At 31.9% G+C, this 23,222-nt stretch overlaps 3 protein-coding genes and 1 pseudogene across 3 annotated transcripts; all 4 read right to left on the reverse strand.

The window, feature by feature from the left end:
* Nucleotides 1-1,759: 1,759 nt before the first annotated feature.
* LOC139767600 (uncharacterized) lies at nt 1,760-4,974 on the reverse strand. Its single transcript, XM_071697044.1, has 4 exons — nt 3,621-4,974; nt 3,335-3,437; nt 3,089-3,196; nt 1,760-2,828 (listed from the first exon to the last, which is right to left on the reverse strand). The coding sequence occupies exons 1-4, from the start codon at nt 4,409-4,411 to the stop codon at nt 2,616-2,618; spliced, it is 1,215 nt and encodes a 404-aa protein (XP_071553145.1). The 5' UTR covers nt 4,412-4,974; the 3' UTR covers nt 1,760-2,615.
* Nucleotides 4,975-5,756: 782 nt separating this feature from the next.
* LOC139787501 (uncharacterized) lies at nt 5,757-8,276 on the reverse strand. Its single transcript, XM_071726601.1, has 5 exons — nt 7,394-8,276; nt 7,020-7,119; nt 6,591-6,698; nt 6,104-6,259; nt 5,757-6,021 (listed from the first exon to the last, which is right to left on the reverse strand). Exons 1-5 carry the CDS (start codon nt 8,164-8,166, stop codon nt 5,971-5,973), a joined length of 1,188 nt encoding a protein of 395 aa, XP_071582702.1. The 5' UTR covers nt 8,167-8,276; the 3' UTR covers nt 5,757-5,970.
* Nucleotides 8,277-10,159: 1,883 nt separating this feature from the next.
* Nucleotides 10,160-13,932, reverse strand: LOC139767601 (uncharacterized; annotated as a pseudogene).
* Nucleotides 13,933-14,397: 465 nt separating this feature from the next.
* Nucleotides 14,398-21,908, reverse strand: LOC139767602 (carbonic anhydrase-like). The gene is made up of 6 exons (XM_071697046.1): nt 21,796-21,908; nt 19,630-19,676; nt 16,081-16,235; nt 15,670-15,896; nt 15,318-15,551; nt 14,398-15,170 (listed from the first exon to the last, which is right to left on the reverse strand). Coding segments are annotated over exons 2-6 (813 nt in total). The 5' UTR covers nt 19,632-19,676; nt 21,796-21,908; the 3' UTR covers nt 14,398-14,975.
* Nucleotides 21,909-23,222: the final 1,314 nt, after the last annotated feature.

The following is a 23,222-nucleotide window of genomic DNA, read 5'->3' on the forward strand; positions in this document are numbered from 1 at the left end:
ATTGTCGATCCTAATTATAAATATGTACTAATTTTTTTTCATGAATTTAATGTATAAATATTACAAGCATTGAATTTTATTACTATACTGTATTACTAATTTTATAATTTACTATAAACCTATTTATAAATTTATACAATTTGCCTGTAATTAATTTAATTTTTTTTAATTTTAAAAGTAAAAGAAAGAGAAAGACAATTTAAAAAAACAGGCGAAACTTATTGTTAGTAACGTTATCAATTTCAAAATGCGTCTAAATATATTTTGTGACCATATTTTGAAATATTATCCAGAGTAGATTTGTTCATGCTTTGTTTTTAAATAATCGTAATTTTCTTTGTCTTTTATAATCATTTTATCTTGTAATTGTCAAATTTGAAACGTAAGCAACGCGATTATTGGTTATTTCACTTTTAAAAACAGAATCGAATATAATCGATGTATGATCTGAGGCGATGATAAGAGGCGAGCTACTATTAGATGCGTATTATATTTATCTTAGCTTTAATACGTGAGTATTAACTTGACATCTGATAAATAATGCCTCGGGATCCTTACAATATTCCAATGAATATAATATATAAGGATTAAGGATTCTCTGAGGCATTGTTCATTAAATGTCAAGCTTAATATACTCATGTGTTAGAGCTAAGGTAAATATAATACGCACCTTATATATTAACGCGTAACGATTTTTTTATTACGAGAAAGTACTGGCGCGCGGTAGCCGTGTCGCGGCAACGTTCGCGGTCGCGGGTCGCGGAGCGTTCTCGCGTCTTCGCGCTTATCGCCAGTTATCGTTATGGTGGACAGTTTGCGGTGTGTGCACAGCGTGGTCTTATTGTCACAGTCGATATTAAATTATTAAATTATTAAATTTTTAATAATAAAAATTAATGCAATTAATATTAAGTACAGTACGTTATATATACAGGGTGTAACAAGAAGGTCGGGACACTGGATTATCTCGGAAAGATGACGTTTTCGGAAGAAATGTTTCAGACAAAAGTTGTAGGGTTTAAAAAGATCTATTTACTGACTGTATCAATTTTACCTTAGGTGAAGTCGTTAAGATCAAATCAGAGTCACTTTGAATTTTTTAAACTGGACTCCCTATTTTTTATTGCATATTCTTGTAGCTCTTGTCGAGACTTTTTTAAAACACTATATAATAAAGCTCTCTTTCGCTAAACAAAATAGTATATTAATAAAAAACAAAATTGTGAAAAAAACTGAAAATTGTGAATTATCAGACGACATCGGTAATAGATTGTCCGCTTGATTATTTAGTGGATTTACATTTTGAAAATTCATGTTCCTGATATATTGCTCTCTTGTGGCAAATCGAAATTATTTTAGCAATCGCAATCTGCAAAAATCGATTGCTTGAATCTAATTCTTGTCTTACCTTTCGGTTTCTTTCCTCTACGGATAGAAATGAGTTTTTTACTAGCATAGCATTTCAAAATTACTGGTCGACAACTGTCTCCTTTCAGAACTTTACTATTTCCATAAAACCGCTCTATTATCCAGTTTTATTAATATATGTTGTATATGCCATAAAGTGGTGATATGCTGTCCCTTCAGTATGTAATTATTAATTTTTCTTTTGTGATTATTGTGTAGGCATATTAAAACTTGGATATTGTCAACAATGTGTATCTCTGGATAACTGTTCAGAGCGATTCTGTGTCTTATTGAAAAGAAATATTAGAGTTGATAAGTTATGCTACTAAGAAAGATGGTATAAATGTCGGACTATTTCTTATTTCATTTATTACAGAATTAGGTAGGATCACCGTTTTCCGGCAGCTACACATGCACTTTGAAAAGTAATGATTACCTTATGGTACTATGTATTACTTGCGTGCAAACGTATGTCGCAAAGCTGCGAATAGCGAAGCGGTTGCAGTGCTAATGCTATATTTAACGCATTTTTTAGAATAGATAAAAAACTGTAGTTTGGTTTACAATAAGCTAATTAGGATGTGCTAATAGTGTTCTATGAAACCAACAGCTACATTTTTATATATTGCGCTTAAAGTGATTCGAGATTTTCTATTATTAATAGAAAATTCTATTGCACTTTATTAATAATACTACAATAAGTAAAATAAAGGTACAAATACATAAAATATAATATAGTTCAGTTCTATTAAAAAGCCGAGAAAAAATTATATAAACTTTCAACATGCATATTATACGCTAACAATGGAAATTTTTATTTTTTGTTAGTGCCATTTAGATAATATAAACACTTATTCTATTTATTAGTAATATTCATTTTTAATTCTTAATTCGTAAGGTCTGTCCTGAAACAAGCAGCACCAATTTTTACAATACTGATTGCTCGTATAATTAAATTTCATTACCAAATAAAAATGCATAAAAGACCAGATGCAACGTTCAAGACAGAATAAATATTCTCGTTATTTTTTATTTCACTTTGAAAAGCAAAAGAGCAATCGAATATGATTGATTTAAAATCTAAAACAACATTTAGGAATTAAGAAAAATTTATTTAAATGTATGCTTAAATAGCTCATTAGTATCTAAAGCTCAGAGTATCTGAATAATTGCTCAAAATTTGTAAAAAATAATTTGTGATGTCGATATTATGACATACATTTAATACAGATAATAATATTGAATAGCGATATTAGTAATCTTACCGCTAAAAATGAAGGGAGAGACAGACTAAACTTTTCAGAAATCGAAAGTTTACTGTTTAAATTATTGGCTATTATAATCATCCTGAATATATGTTTTAACGATGGCCCAAATTGATACCATTTCTCATGGAATGCTCTATCTGTCACTTCTTTACTCTAAATTTTACAGAAAATGATAATATTTAAAAGATTAAAAGTAATCACTAACAACACACATATTATATGCTTACACGTAATATTTACTGCCGATAGTATTTTGTGTTCAGTTTCTCTTAGAATTAAAAATCGATTATTTTTTGTATAGTTATTTAATTTTAAAGATACAAAAATTTCTTTACACTCCAATTAAAAATTTTTTTAATTGTTTAATTAACTGGAAGGAAGAAAGGATAAAATTATATTGCAATAAAATTTACCGCGTCTAATAATTCATGAACGCAGAAGCACAGAATATAAAGTTGTATTAATCCACCACACATATATACAATGAGTAAAGATCCTTCGAGGAAAGCCCCCGATACCACCTAAATATGCGACCCATACTTATAACATATCATAATTAAGAGAAGTACATGATAATTCAATTTAATTAATTTTTTGTTTTCGGTCGTCCAGAAAGTATTTTTAGGATAATTAGATGTTATGTGCCAGTTTTTACTTACTGCGTTTATGAAGAGGATATCGACAAAACAGAAAAGAAAAATATTATTTAAGTATATCAAACTCATATTCCAGGATAAAAATTTCTTTAACATCAACGTCGTGCTAAAAAAAAAAAACAATGTGTATCTGTTAGATATTGAGTAATTGATTTAAAACTAAAAAAGGATTAATTTTGTATTACCTAATAAATTTAGAAGTACGTAATAATTCAGAATATTTAGCAAATAAATCAGTTAGCAAATAAATAACATTAATTATAAAGTTAGCGAACGCTCAATTACTTACAGAATTATAGTATTATGATGTCGACATAACGCCTTCATCTTTTTCTCCGCCAATAAATTTATAGAATAATATTCTTTTTGGGATTCATAGTTCTCATTTTCTGAAGCATCATTGCGAAGTATTTTTGCGAGCTCCACCGCGACGTAGCGATACTGCGCTGTCAACAGTAATACGAGATTTATAATATAGACATCCATGGCAACTTTCTTTAGAAATATGTAAGCGCTAGCAATGGTTTCAATAAGGTTGCCCAGCACAAAAACTCTTGTCGAAAACGGCTGCTTCGAGAAGGCTGCCGTCATTCCAAAATCTTCGTAGAGGAAATATTTCTTCTTAAAGATCAGCGCGAGTGGTGTACTGCACCATAGTATTACAGATCCAGTCCCAGCTATGCAGTAAAATTCGAGCGGAATCTCCAATGGTTTCAGGGTTGAACGCACAATGTTCTTCATATTCTCGTCCTCAGAGTCCAGAATGCTATTCAGCTTTTGGATTAATTGACTCGCTAGATTTCTGTGGACGTACATACGCGTGAGCAAAATGAATACTTCAACGCTCACCACGATGCTGATCGTTCCACCATCCTGCAGAGTCTCACGATTTGCCACTGACACAAATCCGCAGATCGTCGCGCTGGTTTGAATCAGTTGAATTAGCCATATAACAATGTTGTATATTCTCCACGCTACAGGAAACGGCGAATCGTCGCTAGTCATCGGTAACAAATTGCCTGAGATTATATTTAATCGAACATTTAGAGGGTTTACGTTTTGGAAGTCCATTTTCTTCATGTCATTCGCTCACAATAAATAAAACTTATTTTGACAAATTTAGCCTCAAAATTATAATATTCGATTGCTCGAGATTACATTAACTCTTGTTTTATGTTCTGTCACTGTGAAAATGTTTCTTTCTTTACAGAGGTATATGATATCTATCCTATATCCTATTCGTATTTCAAAAATGTTGATCAGCGCTCGGCTGTTTTCAATAATTCGCTATTCCCTTTGATGCTTTATTTCTCCAGCTTGTATTAATACGTCATTGTATACAGTCATACGGCAAACAGTGACAGTATACATTCATTTCATTGTAATTATTTTTATCCTGTGATCATTGTACAAGTGTATCGTATAATTGAATGTCGTACTAAACGACGATAAATTCAATGAAGAACTTTTTCGGTACGTTTATCGCAAAGCAAATATAATCGCTAATGTTCTTGCAATTGCCCCTGTGCACTGTGGTATAAAGTGATAATTATCTTATGGAACGATGTCTGTCGCAGACCGCAAGGGAATCATAGTGCTATCGACGAGCGTCTCAGTCGACAGTAAACTATGGCTTTGTTTGCGGTGAGCAAAATAAGTGTAAAAAGTGTTGGAATATACATATAGCGTTGTACAAATCAACTGCATGATTATCGTAAGATTATACTTAAAGTATGTAATATAAGTATATGATTAAAAAATATTTTATATGTTTTTCAGAAAAATAGATAAATTTATCTAATTAATTATCGTAATAATATACGAGTGAGAGATCTTAATTTACCTTGAAAATACGACTATATATACATGGCCCCATGTAATTCCACTCACGGTATAAAATAGCAGTTATCTTATAGCACCTTCTCCCTGTTCGTTCCAGAAATACGGAAGGTTTTACAGTATTATTCCAAGTACGTGTCGTTGAAGAGGATATTTCGACGACTAATCTAATGACTAAATGACATCGAACGTACTAAATGTCTTTAAGCTCGTTTAAGGACCAACAAGTAAAGTAAATCGTTGACAAGAATTTAAGAAAATAATGATTAATAAAAAAAATAGATTAATAGAAGACGAAGATAAATATAATGTTGACAAAATTACAGTGACAAGTAAGTTTCTTTCGTCGTTGACCGATTTTCCGGAAAAATTGGAGACGTAAATTGGTATATAAGGACATATATTTTTTTCTGTAGAATCACAAACTTGCGTTATATGTGCTGACATTATCTTCACAGACAATAAGTAGTGCTACTATTGATCAGACAATGAGTAGAGATATTATAAATATAACAAATTAAATCATTAAATTTGGTTATTCCTTTATTTTTTATTCGGGAAATAATAAGAAATAAGAGAGTGATAGACAAGGATTAAATCTTTTAGTAATATTTAACGCTTTCTCTACATTGTAACTCATTATATTATTATAACTATAATCTTCAAATTATTATGCAAAACAAAAATTTATCTATAACACATGTTTTTTAAAAAATTTATCTTAATTCTTTTTGTCTCAAGTAACCATTCTTTATCTTATATCTACCGAATTTAAACATGTGTGAGAAATACAATTTTTTTTATGTCGCTCTTAAGAACAGGAGGGCGATTGAATACGATTGGTTTATGATCTAAAACACCATTAGAAAATACGATATAAGAAGCTTATAACACTTTCAAGACGTATGTAAGAAATAGAGATATAAATTTTACCGTCATGAATGAAGGCAGTGACAGGTTAAACTTTCCAATTGCTGCAATTCTGCATTCCAGGTTGTTAGCCATTATCAATAATATAAATATACGTTTCATTGACGGTTCTAACTGATACCAGCCTTCATCAAATGCTTTATCTGTTATTTCGGTACTCTATAATTAGCACAAAAATAGAATGTAATAGATCGCAGTTTTAAATTACATATTTCTTATTTACACCTGTCGCATAGACGTAATTAATAATAATAATTATTATTATTAATAATTCTTTTTATTATTTATATAATTATAGTTCTAAACGAATTTGTACAATTCGACTTTTCTTTTTACGGGTGGATCATATTTTTATATATTTCATGATTAAATATGACCGTAAGGTCTGTGATTGAAATGGTACATATTAAATTTAAGAAATTAACAATGTCTTCTTCAATATCCATAATATTGGTTATAAAATAAAAGTATGTAATGAAATAAATCTTACTGCATCTAATAATGTTTGAACAGAAGAACACAACAAAAAGAACTGTGTAAGTGAACCAACAGCAAATAAGATGACTGAAATTCCTTCTGCAAAAGACATTGATGGTACCTAAAAGTACACTTACAATAAAATTTCAAATAAAGAAAATGTTTAGAAACAAAGGTCACATTTCAATTTTTCTAATTAAAAAAATCATTTAATTTAAATTGAAAATTAAATAACAATATAATTTATATAACATATGTAAAAATAAATAAAAAAAATTTTACTTTTACACTCATTAAATATCCATCAACGTTTTAAAGTAAGTTAAATAGTTGATAAACTGTGCGATAAATGTTAAATTAATATATAGAGTTATTACTACAATAAATTTATCTTTAAGAATAATTAATAATAGTTGTAAAAGCGTTAGTTATTATTACTTACTGTGGTCAGAAAGATACCTAAAAAACAGAAGCGTAACACGTTATTGACATAGAGTACGCTGAAGTTGACAGATAGAAGTTTCTTTAATATACATGACATTCTGAAAGAAAGCATAACGTGTATAAAATATTATAAAATGTAGCCACATAGAGTAATAAAAACTTTTAATACTCTATTAAACGTTAAAGTTAAGAATATTTGAAGTTAAGAGATAAGAAAATTTGAAAAATTTTATTTTTTTGATGTTATCAGTGACTCAAAAGTGTAGTCACGTAATTAAAAGCCAAAGAAGAAATCCAGTACCTCGATAATTCAAACGCATGTCTCCCCTATTATTCAATATCCATTGCAATATTCACATTATTATAACTTACATTAAAACAGTATTCTGATGGTGACACAATTTTCTTAGTTCATTTTCCGTCCATCGATTTATCATAGACCGATGCCTTTTTTGAGATTCGTCGTGACTATTCTGTAGATTCCGAAATAACATAGTGAGCTTTGCCGCCGTGTATCTGTATTGCGCCGTTAACATCAATACCAAATGCATCATGTACACATCCACGCCGAATTTCTTAATAAACAGATAAACGCCGCCGATCGACATAATAATGGTCGAGGGAATCAAAACGCGGCTGGAGAACGGCTCGGTGCTGAAAGCGGCTGGCATATTATAATCTACATAGAAGAAAGTGGACCTCTCAAAGACCAGCATAATCGGTTGCATGTGCCATATCGCGACAGATATCACGTTGGTTATTCCGTATATTACGAACGGCAATATTATAGGCTTTATTGCCGATTTTACGATATCCTTCATAATCTCATCCGCGCTTCGCAGGATAACGTTCATCTTCTGAATCATCTCCACCATCAGCATTTTGCGCGAATGAAGACGCATAAGCATGAAAGACATCTCCGCGATCACCACGACGCTGAGAAGGCCGTCCTTCAGACCCTTCTCCAACGGTGACAGGATAATTCCGAAGATCAATGCGATCGTGTAGGTCAATTCTATTAACCATGTGGTGATGCTGTAAACACGATTAATTACTGAAAACCGCGAATTGTCGGTTATTGGTAACAGATTCCCCGAGAGCACGTTCACTTGACTGTTTAAAAAATTCGCATTTTTAAAATCCATTCTCTTCGTGTCGTATATTCGTGTATGGAAAATCGGAAATATCTTGATAAACGTACTGTGTATAACAATTGAAACTTCAATTGTTTGTGCTCTCTCACTACTAGTGATATCTGTTTCACGTGCTGTTTATTCCTTTGTGAATGAAAATGACTGACTTTTCCTTCAGTATTCTATAAATTATACTTAATTCTATCTTAAGAAATTTGTCATTTATTTCGTTTCTTCCTGTCTGTTACTAATACATTTTGAGCAATCATATTTGTTTGCTTCTTCCTTTGTAAATGAAGTGACTTTTCCTGTAGTATACCAAAATTATACTTGATTTTATATGTATTAAGGACTTTAGTATTCTCTTTATGTCTTCTTGTCTGTTATTATCACATTATGAGCAGTCATATGGCAAAGGGGGACATGTCTCTTTCTTTCTCTCTCTCTCTCTTTCTCCCTCCCTCCATTTCATTTTTATGTTTTGCTCTGTCATCACTGTGTAGATATGTCGGATATTGAATATCGTCGCTTTATGTGTCTGACAAAAATAATGATTTTATAAAGTTTTGCATCTTATTATAATGAAAACATAGAGAAGCTTATAAATATCACTATACACTGAGCGATAGTTCGTCGAATGTAGCTCTGTACTTTTGATTCTGTTTATCAGGAGCATAAATGATTAAAGTTCCTCGTATGTATCCCTACGTTGTCACGACAATTATCTTATGTTCCGTCAAACATTGCAGGATCACTGGAACCGAGAGACGTCGCAGAACTTGATAGTATACAATGCTCGTCTGATACTATCGTTGATCGGCGTATATAGTGTGATCTACAATGTATAAGAAGGACAACGAACGAACTACGAATATTAAGTGGTTGCATGGAGGCCACTTTATTCACGGTACATTTAATACATTTTCATTAAATTCTGACCGATCTTTACGGTAAGTTTTGTTTTAATAAAAAAATTTCTCAGAAACGGTCTTAAAAATAAAAATTTTGTGATCCTAATAATTTAATTTTAATTTAATTTATTTCTTTTACATTAATATTAATGTTTTGGACGACTTTAATATCAGAAAGAAAGAACATATCACAATAGAGAAGCAATAAACTGAAAGTATATTTTTATATTTTATATCTACCTAAACTAAAACATTTTGTAAAAAGGTAATGTAAAATAAAGCAGAATTTGAAACTTAATCACCACGATCATCTAGATCCATTTCATGTTTGGCTGAAAATCTAGCTATTATTAGATAAAGCTACATAAATCAGCATAATATATATATTGTCATACAATTAATTTTAACGTGATTTATATTTCTATGTAAATACTAATAGGAACGCATGTTTTATAAAAATTCTCTATTTTATATTACGTTTGTTTTTAACATATGCTCATAAATCGTCGACTTGTACGATTAAAACGTTTAATCGATTAACTAAAGTAAATATTGATGTATTGAATTAAGTACTCTCTTTTGATATTAACCGTGCAAAAAGCATTTACCTACTGACTATATCTTTAAATCTACTTCTGTTTGATGTTTTCATCAACGTATATGTTTTTATTTGTTCAGAAAAATGTATAAGAATCTGTTGCAATTTGAAAGTTATATACTTGCAGACGACTATTAATTAGAATAATTTATTATTTTTCTTAAATTTCTATTTCTTTGTGGTTCGCATAATTATGATATGCATGTGATAGACAATGTGATAGACAATTCTTTCAAAATTACTGACATATGCCCTATGATCATTGCACGGTCAATGATACATACATCAGATTAATTATAACCAAAATCGTATTACAAGCCTATATATAAGTATTGACTAAAAAATAATTTCTTATATCCTTTCTTATATCCTTTTTCCGAAAAGTAGAAAAGAGTTTATAAATAATTATCTTAATAATATATAATCTTTAAATATAACAGAAGATCTTTATTTAGATATCACGAAACTGTGACTATGAACGTAGTTCACTCTCGATATGAGATAGCAATTATCTTATAGCACTCTGTTCATTCCAGAAATACGGAAGGTTTTGCAGCATTATCCCAACAGCCGTCGAAAAGAATATTTCGATGACTAATCTAATGACTTAAATTAACATCGAATGTACGAAATGTTTCTAAGCTCGCCGATTTACGGACCAATAAGTATAAAGTAAGTCGTTGATAAGAATATCAATTAATAGAAAAAGAATGATTAATAGATGACAAGGATTAATATTGTTGGCAATATTACTGTAACAAGTATGTTTCTTTCGTCGTGCACAGATTTTTCCGAAAAATTAGACGTAAATTAATATATAAAGACATTTATTTTTTTCAATACAATCTGATACTTGAATTATATGTGCTGATATTTTCTTTGCTGAAGTAAGTGTTACAAATATTATAAATATAACAAATTAAATCTTTAAATTTAGTTATTTCTTTATTTTCTACTTGGGAAATAAGTAGGAAAGTGATAGGAAACAATTATTAAATTTTTTAGCAATATAATGATTTCCATACATTGCTGCTCATCATTATATTATTATAACTGTAATCTTCAAAATGTTATGCTAAACACAAATTCATCTACGTATTTTTAAAACAATATTTGTCTTAATTGTTTTTGTTTCAAGTAACCATCCTTTATTTTAATATCTACCGAATTTAAACATGTGTGAAAAAAACGTTTTTTTTATGTCGCTCTTAAGAACAGGAGAGCAATTGAATATGATTGATTTATAATCTAAAACACCATTAGAAAAAACGATGTAAGAGGCTTAAAATACTTTCAAGACGTATGTAAGAAATAGAGATATAAATTTTACCGTCATGAATGAAGGCAGTGACAGGTTAAACTTTCCAATTGCTGCAATTCTGCATTCCAGGTTGTTAGCCATTATCAGTAATATAAATGTACGTTTTATTGGTGGTCCAAATTGATACCAGCCTTCATTAAATGCTTTATCCGTTATTTCAGTACTCTATAATTAGCACAAAAATATAGAATGTCATAGATTGTAGTTATAAATTACATATATTTACACCTGTCACTGACGTATATACTTCATAATTATTTTTATTATTTACATAATTATAGTTGAACATAATTGTAATGATTAAAAACCGTATAATCTGTGATTAGGACGCACATAAATTTCAAAAAAATTATTAGTATCTTCTTCAATATCAGTAATATTGCTTACAAAATAAAAGTAATTTACGTAATGTAAAGTGATAAATCTTACTGCGTCTGATAATGTTTGAATAGAAGAACACAACAAAAAGAATTGTGTTAGCGAACCGATAGTAAATGAGACGACCGAAATTCCTTCTGCAAAAGTCATTGATGGTACCTGAAAGTGCATATAGCGATATTTCAAATAAAGAATAAATGTATTTAGAAGCAAAGGTCACACATTTTAACTTTTATAATTGAAAAAGTTTTCAATTTAAATTTTAAATTAAATAAAAATCTAATTCATATAACATATTATGCAAAAGTAATTTTTAAAAAATTATACTTTGATACTCATTAAATATCCATTAATTTTAAAAAACAAGTCATTTGATGGGCAAGCACGTATGATAAATTATTAATCTATATTAATAGTTATACTTATAAGGTAAATTTTTTTATAGAATAATGGTTTATAATTATATAATCAGTTATATATATCAGTTATTATTACTCACTGAGCTTAGTAAGATACCTATAAAACAGAACGAAACACGTTGTTGATATAGAGTAAGCTGAAGTTTACTGACAGAAGTTTTTTTAATATAAATGACATGCTGTAAGAAAAGACAGAGTGTATAAAATATTGTAAAAAAGCCACGCAGCCAATAAAAGCTTTAATATTTTCTTAAACATTAAAATTAAGAAGGTCTGTAAGAAGTAAGAAGATTTAAAGATTTTTATTTTCCTTACGTCATCACTGACTCAAAAGTGTTGTCATCTAATTAAAAGCCCAAAGAAAAATTCTAATAGCTCGATTCAAACGCATTTCACTCCATTATTCAACGCTTATTTACTTTAGTGATCAGCTGATCACATTATTATGGACTTACTTTAAAACGGTATTTTGGTGCTGACATAATTCTTTTAATTCTCTTTCCATCCATCGATCTTCCATAGGACGATACGGTTCCTTTTGAGATTCAGCGTGATAGTTTTGCAGATCCCGAAACAGTATCATGAGCTTTTCCGCCGTGTATCGATACTGGGCCGTTAACATCAATACCAAGTGCATCATGTACACATCCACGCCGAATTTCTTAAGAAACAGATAAACGCTGCCAATTGTCATAAAAATGGTCGAGGGAATCAGAACGCGGCTGGAGAACGGCTCGGCGCTGAAAGCGGCTGGCAAATTGTAATCTCCATAGAAAAAGGTAGACTTCTCGAAGACCAATGCAACCGGCTGTGCGGTCCATATCGTGATGGATATCGCGCTAGTCACTCCGTATATCAGAAACGGCTTTACTATGGGTTTTATGGCCGACTTTACGATATCCGTCATAATCTCATCCGCATTTTGCAAGTTACCGTTCATCTTCCGTACGAATTCCTCCATCAGCTTTTTGCGCGAGTAAAGACGCGTAAGCATAAAAGACGCCTCCAAAGTGACCACGGCGCAGACGGTGCCGTCCTTCAGACTCTTCCCTTCCGGTGCTAGGAAAAGCCCGAAGACGAACGCAATCGTATGAACCAATTCTATTAACCATACGACGACGCTGTGAGCGCGACAGATCACTGAAAATCGCGAATTATCGGCTGCTACCGGTAATAAATTCCCCGAGAGCACGTTCACTCGACTGTTGAAAAGATTCGCATTTCTGAAATCCATTTCGTTTGTGCCGCGTACTCGCGTGTATTGTAAATATCGGAAATGTCGTGGTGAAACGCAGCGTGTAAGAATTAAAACTTCAATTGTTCGCGTTCTCTTTTCCAATAATATCTGTCTCGCGTGCCGCTGTCGCTTCTCTCTTCATAAGTGAAAATGAGTGAATTTCCCTTTAGTATTCCACAATTATACTTAATTCTATGTCAAGGAATTTGTCATTCCCTTTATTCCTCCCTGTCTGTTACTGATGCATTGTGATCAGTCGAACGGCGAAGGGTGACAGTTCGTTCCCTTCATTCCATTTCTCTGTTATTTCTGCTTGCCCTGTGATCATTGACGTGTAGATATATCGAATATTAAGTGTTGTCAAACCACGTCTCTGACAAAGATAATAATTTCGTGAGGTTTTGCATTATAATAATAGAAACATAGAGAGCTCACTATACATTGAGCGACAGTTCGTTGAATGTAGCCCTGTATTTTTTTTTATTCTGTTTATCAAGAGCATAAATGATTATTAAGTCCGTCGTATTAATCCCTACATTGTCGCGGCAATTATCTTATGTTCGGTCGAACATTGTAGAACTGCTGGAAACCAGAGACGTCGCAGAAATTATTATTAGTACTATCTGACACTATCATCCAATAGGAAGTTTTTGCAATATCGTCTTTCTCAGATATGATAACGTATCTGAACTATATAGATACGTTCACCGTATAAATTCACATTATCAGTTGAAAAGCGAAACTGCACATCGTTCACCGTAACGCTATTCAGATAACGTCCGACGTTATTTTTGAGAGAATAAGGTTCACAATTACCGTTGACGTCATAATTACGGTAACGAAATTCCTAATGTAAATTTAGACGGTAAACGAACTACGAATATTAAAGTGATTTGAGGCTATTTTTTCCACGGTATAATTAATGTATACATTTTTATTGAATGCTGACTGATTATTTTTACGGTAAGTTTTATTATTTTAATAGAAGAATTTTAGAAACGTGTTAAGAATAAGAATTTCGTGATCCTAATAATTTGTTTTTAATTAAAGGTATCTCTTAATTAAATTTATCTTTTTCATATATTAATTATTTTTTTCATATTATCTTCTCCAATTTTTGGATATCTTTATTATCAGTAAGAAATAAATCAAACTAGAATAATTTTAGTTATGAAATATAAGAATATAATTTTCTAATTTTTAATTAATTTAGAGCTAATTTGTAAGATTTTGTAAAAAAAATATAAAATAAAGCAGAATTTAAAACTTAATTATCAAGATGATTTTAGATCCATTTCATTTTTGGCTATATGTAAATCTGTCATTATTATTATAGATAAAATTACATAAGTCGGCATAATATATAATTATATATACAATTAAATTTAACATATATAATTTATATTTCATATACATACAAATGTGAACATATCTTTTATAAAAATGCGCTCTCATTTTGCGTTTGGTTTTAGCATATGCTCGCAAATCGATAATTTTTAATTATTAATATCAATTAGGCATGTTACAAATATATTAGGTAATATTAAATAGCAATATACTGCTATATTTGTTACATCACCTAGATTGTACAAAAAGAATTCTTTATACACGAATTAATACTTAAAAATTTAACAACATGGAAAATTTGAATCTAGTATATCTTCACAGAATTTTGAAGCAAATTATACATATATAAGAAGGAGATTCTTCGCGATTTGTAACCTTTATCTCTTTTCATATATTAATATTAATTAATTATGATCTCACAGCTCTCAATGTTTTTGTGAAAAACATTGCTTTCCAAATAATGCAGTTATACGATCGTGTAGTATATTAATCATAATAAATGCACATCTCGTTCTCCAAAATAGTGCAATAAATTATGTATATCACATAGTTATCATATCGCATTTTAGACATTGTAACATCAAGTCCGATTTGGCACTTAGTTCTCACATTAAAAATTCTTGTGTAGAAGTCTGACTAGAAGATTACTGAGAACTATGTAGACCATGTTCTTGGGAATTCTCGAGGACGCGCTACTATAGCCCTCTAGGCGATGGTACACCTTCCTGTTGCCGAGGTTTTGAACAGGTCTGTAATTAAACTTCAGCGTGCCATTGCTGCTCTCCACGTGTCTGAATACGTTCATCTGCAAGCAGATTAAATATTATTATTAATTTATTATTCCAGTAGAATAATTATAAGTAAAAAGAAAATATTAATATGTAACATCTTAAAAAAATTAATGCTCACAGAAACAAACGTTCTATACATTTATTATTTATATTCAAATTACCTGCGCTTCCGACACTTTGAGTTTTTCAGTCATAACAAACCACAGTACAGATTCCTGGCATCCGGGTGTAGTTAACGATCCCTCGTAATGATAATAAGTCGTATGATCCGTTGGTAGGAATAATAAAGGTATCAGTTTGGTCCTTATGCGCGCCATGCTGTGCCCCACCCAATGCGATACCAGCCTCGTCGCCTCTACAATCGGCGCCAGATCCGGATTGTCATCTAATGATAACTATACGAAAATGATAACGAAACACGAAACATTAATTAATGTTGTGTCCGTGTACACTTGAAAGAATTTCCACTGTAGAAAGAAGTAAAAACACTAAAAACGAGTAACATATCATCACCTCAAATAGAACAGCGACCACGGCAACTCCGCCTTCGTGTTGCGCCGCTACGCTAAAATTCGCATACTTTTTATCGTAATGCACTAAATGCAACTCCAATGGATCACGTAAACCGTCCACGGTATGCTCTGCGCCCCAGTGAAAGTGCATTTGTTCCAGAATATATACCGATGACAGAATTCTGCCACTGAGATGGATTGGCACACTGCTATGAAACTGAATTTGCACTATGAAAAAATTTCAATTGAAAGATATTGAAAAGTACATAGGAAATATAGTTGTATTATTGCGGGATATATTGCGGACTCGTGCTCATTGATTCAATATCTCATATTGGACAAAGTTTTTAAAGAAATGTTCAACCAGAACGCTGATTGGAACAGTAACGTAATACAATCTATTTATACTTACCGGAATGTCCAGTGTTAATCAGCGTGCTAGGAAACGCGAAATCGTATCGATAGGTTTTAAGAGCACCGAGATCAATTCTTATGGCATCATCCGTCACAATATCAATCGGTGATTGCCTTTTCCCGTCGTACATATTCCCGGCCAGTTTTCTGGTCCTATGCAACCATTTACAAACTTGAGTAACATGTAGGCAGTATGTTTCACTTATTACAAAGTGTAACAGAATTTAATATTTATATTATAAAGTATCTGCTATTACTACGGAAAAAATACATTAAAAACCGAATTGATATATAAGTTTTAAAAGAACTACAATTTAAAGAGCCATAAAAGTTCTAAAAGGTATCTTTTTTAAAGATATTGTATTTCTGCGTTTGATAATATCAAAATAAGTTGCCGACATCATACATAATTATGGGAATTTTTATATGATTGCAATTATACAATGTAACTACAGCAGATATAAATTATTCTTAAATTAATAATAAAATGTTAGTTTATTGCTACTTGAAAAAATAGAAATGTGCTGTTATATTATTATTCACAGTCACAAAAATCTACATAGGTATATTAATAACACAGGCCCACAAAAAAAGAAAAGTTGTCTGCGCCATGGACTAGACCATGGTATTCCCATGTATTTTCGCCTGCTGAAACCGAATATGACCTCAGTTTTGCCCCTACACGTCAGGATTTTTTTCTACAGCCAAAAAAAGGTGTTTCGTAGGGGGCAAACACCTTGTTTTTGACTGTAGAAAAAAATCCTGACGTGTAGGGGCAAAACTGAGATCATATTCGGTTTCAGCAGGTGAAAATACTGGGAATACATGGTCTAGTCCATGGTGCAGACAACTTTTCTTTTTTTGTGGCCTGTGCACAGACTAGACCATGGTGCAGACAAAAGAAAAGTTGTCTGCGCCAACTAGACCATGGATTCCCATGTATTTTCGCCTGCTGAAACCGAATATGACCTCAGTTTTGCCCCTACCGTCAGGATTTTTTCTACAGCCAAAAAAGGTGTTTTGTGGGCAAAACATCTTGTTTTTGACTGTAGAAAAAAATCCGACGTGTAGGGGCAAAACTGAGGTCATTCGGTTTCAGCAGGCAAAAATACATTACCATGGTCTAGTCATGGCGCAGACAACTTTTCTTTTTTGTGGGCCTGTGTAATTTATATATAGTGTTCGAGATTACGAGCGTCATTATCATAGCTTAAAAACGCTAGACTTATCGCGACAGTCTTATCAAAGTCGAGGTTTATATCATTGCAAACTCGAGTCATTCTAGGAACTTCGTCGGCACAGCCTCTTCGGCGATCGATATTTACCTAGACGAGAGATAATCGCTAACCGGTGCATCTGAAACTTTGTCATAACAATTTCGCAAAATCTATAATATTAGTCTATCATTCCCGCTAACTGTTGCCAAGGGCCCGTAGTCTCTGGCACTTTCTTACAATCACCATGGCACTTGCCATTTGCCATTCGCGACTCGTCAGTCTGTCGTTGTCAATCATCCGTTTGGCAGTGGTCAAGTCAATCGGTCATTTCGGTCGCGAGAAGTAAAAATACGGTGAACGAGAATGTAACGTTAGCGATTTCGATCCGAAACACTCTCGCCTTTATTTCCTTATAAATTTTAAACCTTGTTTAAGTTGTTTTCTTTGTTTATTCGTTATACTTTGGCTATTAAACAAAGTGTCGCATACGCTTTTAGGTATTAGTGTCAATGTCAGTGCGTCCCATTACGTCTCCATTTCTTTCTTACGCGCCGCGCAACATATAGATACATTTAATAATTATCAATACTTTCTTAATGTTATGGGTCTTCAAAATCTAAGCCACGGACACGTCTATGTTAAATGTTATCTCATTCTAAACACTTTGCGCTAAAACATTGACGCAGCAGCGTTGAACGTGCGAACGTGCTATTTTAATGATAATAATACATTCCGAAATTATGTCAACATTATTGATACGTTAACGCGCTATGATTGGTTAGTATCGAATTACTGTTCGAAGCAGGAAGACAACGATAACTCACAGCATATACGGAAGAAATAAAAAAGATATATGTCATCCGTAATAAAATTCCCTAATGTACAGTTTTTCACGTATATTGATAATACATTCCGAAATTATGTTAACATTATTGATACGTTAACGCGCTATGATTGGTTAGTATCGAATTACTGTTCGAAGCAGAAAGACAACGATGACTCACAGCATATACGGAAGAAATAAAAAGATATATATCATCCGTAATAAAATTCCCTAATGTACAGTTTTTCGCGTATATTGATAATGATCTTATTTTTGCACTTTTCGTCTGCATACGCATATGTTCATATATTACATTTTTCATAATATATTTTCTGTCTATTCGTATCTTTTATTTAAATAACTTTATAACGAGAGGTACGTCACGGTATTTGCCTATTCTGAAGTGCAAAGTCCTTATATTCAAGATGATTGTCGACGACAGTCACGGTTGATGCAAAGTAATTGCTCTCAAGAGACCTGATCTAATGGAGAATCGTGTAAGACCTTCTACTCCCGGATCCTCTTGATCGAGCAAATCGTGTGACTTGCCTTCTTTACTTTATTTGCAGTAATTAAAATTGTAACAGAAACTAAGAAGACATATCTATAAAAATTTATAATTATAAAATACATAGATTAAACTCGCAGTAATATTAATTTACGCACATATGTTGAGATATAGATATATACTAAATGATGAAATATTCGGATAACAGATAAAATATTCAGGAGTATATTGAAGAGAGATTGTAATATAAAAAAAAACATTTTTATATTTTAAATACCACTTGAGCAATAATATTTGATGTTCGTAGTTAAAACATATAAGATAAAACGCATCAAATTCTTCTAGTATAATAAACATGTATAAATATATTAATTGTAATAAAGTTATAAGTTTCCCCAGAAAATTTACTTGTATTTCAAGTCTCACGGTACATTATATCGAATAATATATTTTTACTTAGAAGCTGTTTTGTTATACTAATATACACATACTTGATTTTGGTATTCAAATACTTTTAACTGACATTTAAGGTTGCTGTTATTAGGTCGCTAATGACTTGAATGTAAGTTTCATATAAGCTAGATGAGGAAAATTGTATCACATTTTATGCTTATCGCGATTAAAATTCCGCAAACATCGATATTGAAATCGCATGAAATCACTTCTCATTCACTTGATCGATTTTATCAATCGGTACTTTCTTCGTACATTCTTGAAGGTTTATCATCATTAAGATAAAATTATTGTGTTGCATAGTTAAAATTTCCGATAAAACTGTCTGGCAAGGTAGGAAGCTAATGATATGTGGAAGCATATCATTCTCTCCATGACCCTGGCCTAATATCGATAATGCTTAATTTCTGTTTAGATAAAAGCTTAAGTTTAGGAAATATTTCATGCACCTTCGGCATTGTGTGACGTTAATAGGTGAATTATAAATACATTTGCATGGATATGTAAACAGCGTATAAAACTTTCGTCGTAATCTTATATAATTACATTTTTGCCCCAATATCCCCAGTCAGATGCTTCCGATGTTTGTAAACCTGTAATTATATAATACTCGTTAGTTTCTTTGAATTAAAATTGATACTCCTTTTTTAACAAATAACTATACTCTCTAGAAATAAGCTTTAAGAGTGTAATGGTATAATCTAAAACTCTAAAACTCTAAAAACATGCAATGCACAAATAAAATTCGCAACAATTAAGCGTTATTAGATCATCCTAACAAACAATTAAAATAGTTAATCGAGTTAACCTTGTATACAGAAATGAATAAAACAAAACATATCTAACTGAGAATGATTTTTACATCGAATTGTTAACTTTAAAACAGTATTCACAAAATAATAATGTTTATGCTTTAGATAGAACAACTTTTTTTCATCTGGGACTTTTTTCGGAAAAATTTTGGTTATTATTTATGTTATTAATATTTAAATAATTACTTATTATAAATTTCAACTATATTGAAAAAATAAAACAAATTAACTCTCAAATATATTAATGTCAATATTAACGCCATTAGTCTTCAATTAATATTACTACTCAATTAATAATACTATCGATCACAGTAATTATGATTGCCATTGAAATTAATTTTACACAAACTGATAGGCGCATAATAAGGTAATACATTCCTGTTAGTGATCTCCATAATTAACAGTACGCCTCAATGTAATAATTCCGACTTGTTTCAATCCGGCTGCTCGCCGCGGTTTCAGCATTACATGCAAATTCGTTCAAATGAGACAAATTGCGGAGAAACGTGAGCACTATAATAATCGCGATCTAAAGCCGGCGCTGACCTCGTGCTCGCAATATCAATTTCACGAGTTCGCACGAACAGTTAATAAAATATAATTATTTCCACGTCACTGCCACGCGAACGGTTCGCCATATCGCGAGCGTGTGTCCGTCCCATTGGGCCTAATAAGTAATTGAACCGCGCACGACAGAAACAGAATGACCTCATTGACCGCTCGGGACCCGCGACGAATTTGTTCGCACTTATTCCTAATCCGATTCTCGTCGCGGCCGGGAAGAAAGTGACGCGGTGCGAGGAATAAAGCGATCGGTCCGCGAAAGCCGTCCATGCGGCCGGCAATTAGATCACAATCGGCGGGATAACGCCGGCGCTTTCTAGATCAGCGCACCGGCCGCAACAACGGCCAAATCATTCAAACGACCCGCAGATTTTAATGATGCATAATGCACGCTTCCGCTGCGGGGATAGGGCGTAAGACCGGCTATATCGGCATATACGAGTTTCGCTCATAGTTAGGGATGCTTAAGATATAGTTCGATATTATAGACATATGAGCCTTCGTCTACGATTCTCGTGCATTTCTCTTGTTAAAAAGTGATTACTTTGTGCACTACATTGGCGCATTACCTCTTAATAAATCACCATTACTCTTTTCGACAAACCTATTGCGATAGAATTTTAAAAATTGATCCTTTTGTTTCCCTCTATTACTCTAAACACATAAGTTTCATCATTATCAAATTTGGAGAAAAAACTAGTTTTACAATCTCAAACTTTGGGATTAAAATACTTTTTCCAGTAAAAATATTTATCTTGAAATATTCTTTTATCATATAAATTTTTAAATAATAAATATTATTTTTTCTACATATAATTTATTCAAGTAGTAGTGCTTTTTGATAGGAAAATTTAATAATGATATTTTTGGAAATTTAAAATAGAGTTTAAATAAAAAAATACAAAATTAATATCGCTAGCTGTGTTCGTGAGAAACTATATAAAACAGTAGTAATGAGAATTTAAATAAATATATACTCACGGATTTGCAAAAGTCTTGAAAAAAAGAAGTGAGCTTTTACATAAGAATGAGAAAAATATATGAAATTATTCCCCATTTACATATTATGAATGACTATCAAAACTAGATAACGGTTGCAAAAATTTTTCGAAAAAATGATTAAAATGATAAATTATTAGATTAAGTATCTAATCATATTACAAATATTTCAGACACCCAAGAAATGGCAAATGCATTAATAAGAGAAGATATTCTGAGAGATATTCTTCTTGTGTCTATACTAATTTCTTTAATCGATATTTTCTCTGATTAAGCGAAGTGACAAAAGAGTAATCACGGGCGGGAATCAGCTATCGCAGAGTAGAAGAGCCCTTACCTAGAAGAGCGATTAGGCAGAAGAGACGCATCGCAGGGAACCACCTGAGACTATCGCGATGGGTGACACACGAGCGCGATGACGACGAGTGTACGACTGATGAACGCGACGTAAATCTAACTGATAACCCCGAGTTATACTAGGAGCTATCGCATGAGATTTAACGTATACACGGGCTATGTCAGGTCATAGTCATCGCAGTATGCAACTGACCGACCGACCGACCGACCATTTGATTATCAGCGCATTCTGTTAACGATAACGTAAAGAGGAGCGGTGAATGCTCGCTCTCCCTTTTAATTCGTCAAGGTGGATTACTTTTCGTACAAATAGTCAAATGCGTTCATTCATCTGTATTAAACGGTCGTGATTCGGACGTGATTCGAACGTTGCAGAGTGATTCATTCAATCTACATTGACTGATTGAATGAATGCACTTTTATGTATCAATCGTTGCCACGAGTAATATACGTTCTGAGAAAAATTAAAACGCATAATGAGAAGGAAAAAGGCATAAAGATTGCAGACCTATTCTTTTTGATTATAATACCTGAGACTTCTTGCAATTTTTTTCTTTTCTATCTTCAAAGCCGGCGCAAAAAGTGTGACCAAACGCACTGTTAAAAGAAAGACTTTGTGAATTAACATTCGTAATGTAATTAAAATTTGTGACAAACGAGTAAGACGTTGCATTTTCGTCGCAACAATGCCGTCATCGCGCGTTAGCTGAAGCGATCAACCAAGTAAAATTAAATTCGCGAACAAAGCATGGTCCAAATCTTAAATTTAGACGCGCGGTTTATATGCGTTCATCAGCCGATCGACGTAAGTATTCGGTCAGCAGGTAAGTATAAGCGCAGCGCTACCGCCATGTTATGTGCATCTTGCATTCACTTAAAATAAGTCATCGTCATCAAGTCACTCATACACAACATTCTCAGAAGTCATATTTACAGAAATAAGTTTATTAGCGAAATGATATTTATAAGTGCAAACATCTTTCTTATTTTGAAAAAGGGTATTATAAAGCAATAAATTCTTACAAGCCAGTTTCTATTAGCGATTAAATAATTAAAAATTTTTAAATGTCAAATAGATAGTTACAATATTAAAAGAACAAGAAATCTTTTTAGTGGTTATATTTTTCAGAAATTTGAGGAAACAAAATAAAAAACAAATTAATGTGTTAAATTAAATATTAATTTTGCGAGCGATAAAAAAAAAAAATGACAATATCAACATAAAAACTAAATTCTTGCTAATTTAAACGAAATTTTGTGCTGTTTCGGAATAAGATTAATATATGTACTCACGCATTACTATTCTCTTTCTCTTTTTCAAAAAATATATATTATTTCCTTTTATTTTGTATTTAATTATGTGTAAAAATTATTACTTAATTATGTGTATAAATAATTATTACTTAT

This window comes from Temnothorax nylanderi, unplaced genomic scaffold (assembly GCF_030848795.1).
Source record: "Temnothorax nylanderi isolate EJ_2023f unplaced genomic scaffold, tnyl_v1.0 TNYL_tig0010_pilon, whole genome shotgun sequence".
Classification (NCBI taxonomy): domain Eukaryota; kingdom Metazoa; phylum Arthropoda; class Insecta; order Hymenoptera; family Formicidae; genus Temnothorax; species Temnothorax nylanderi.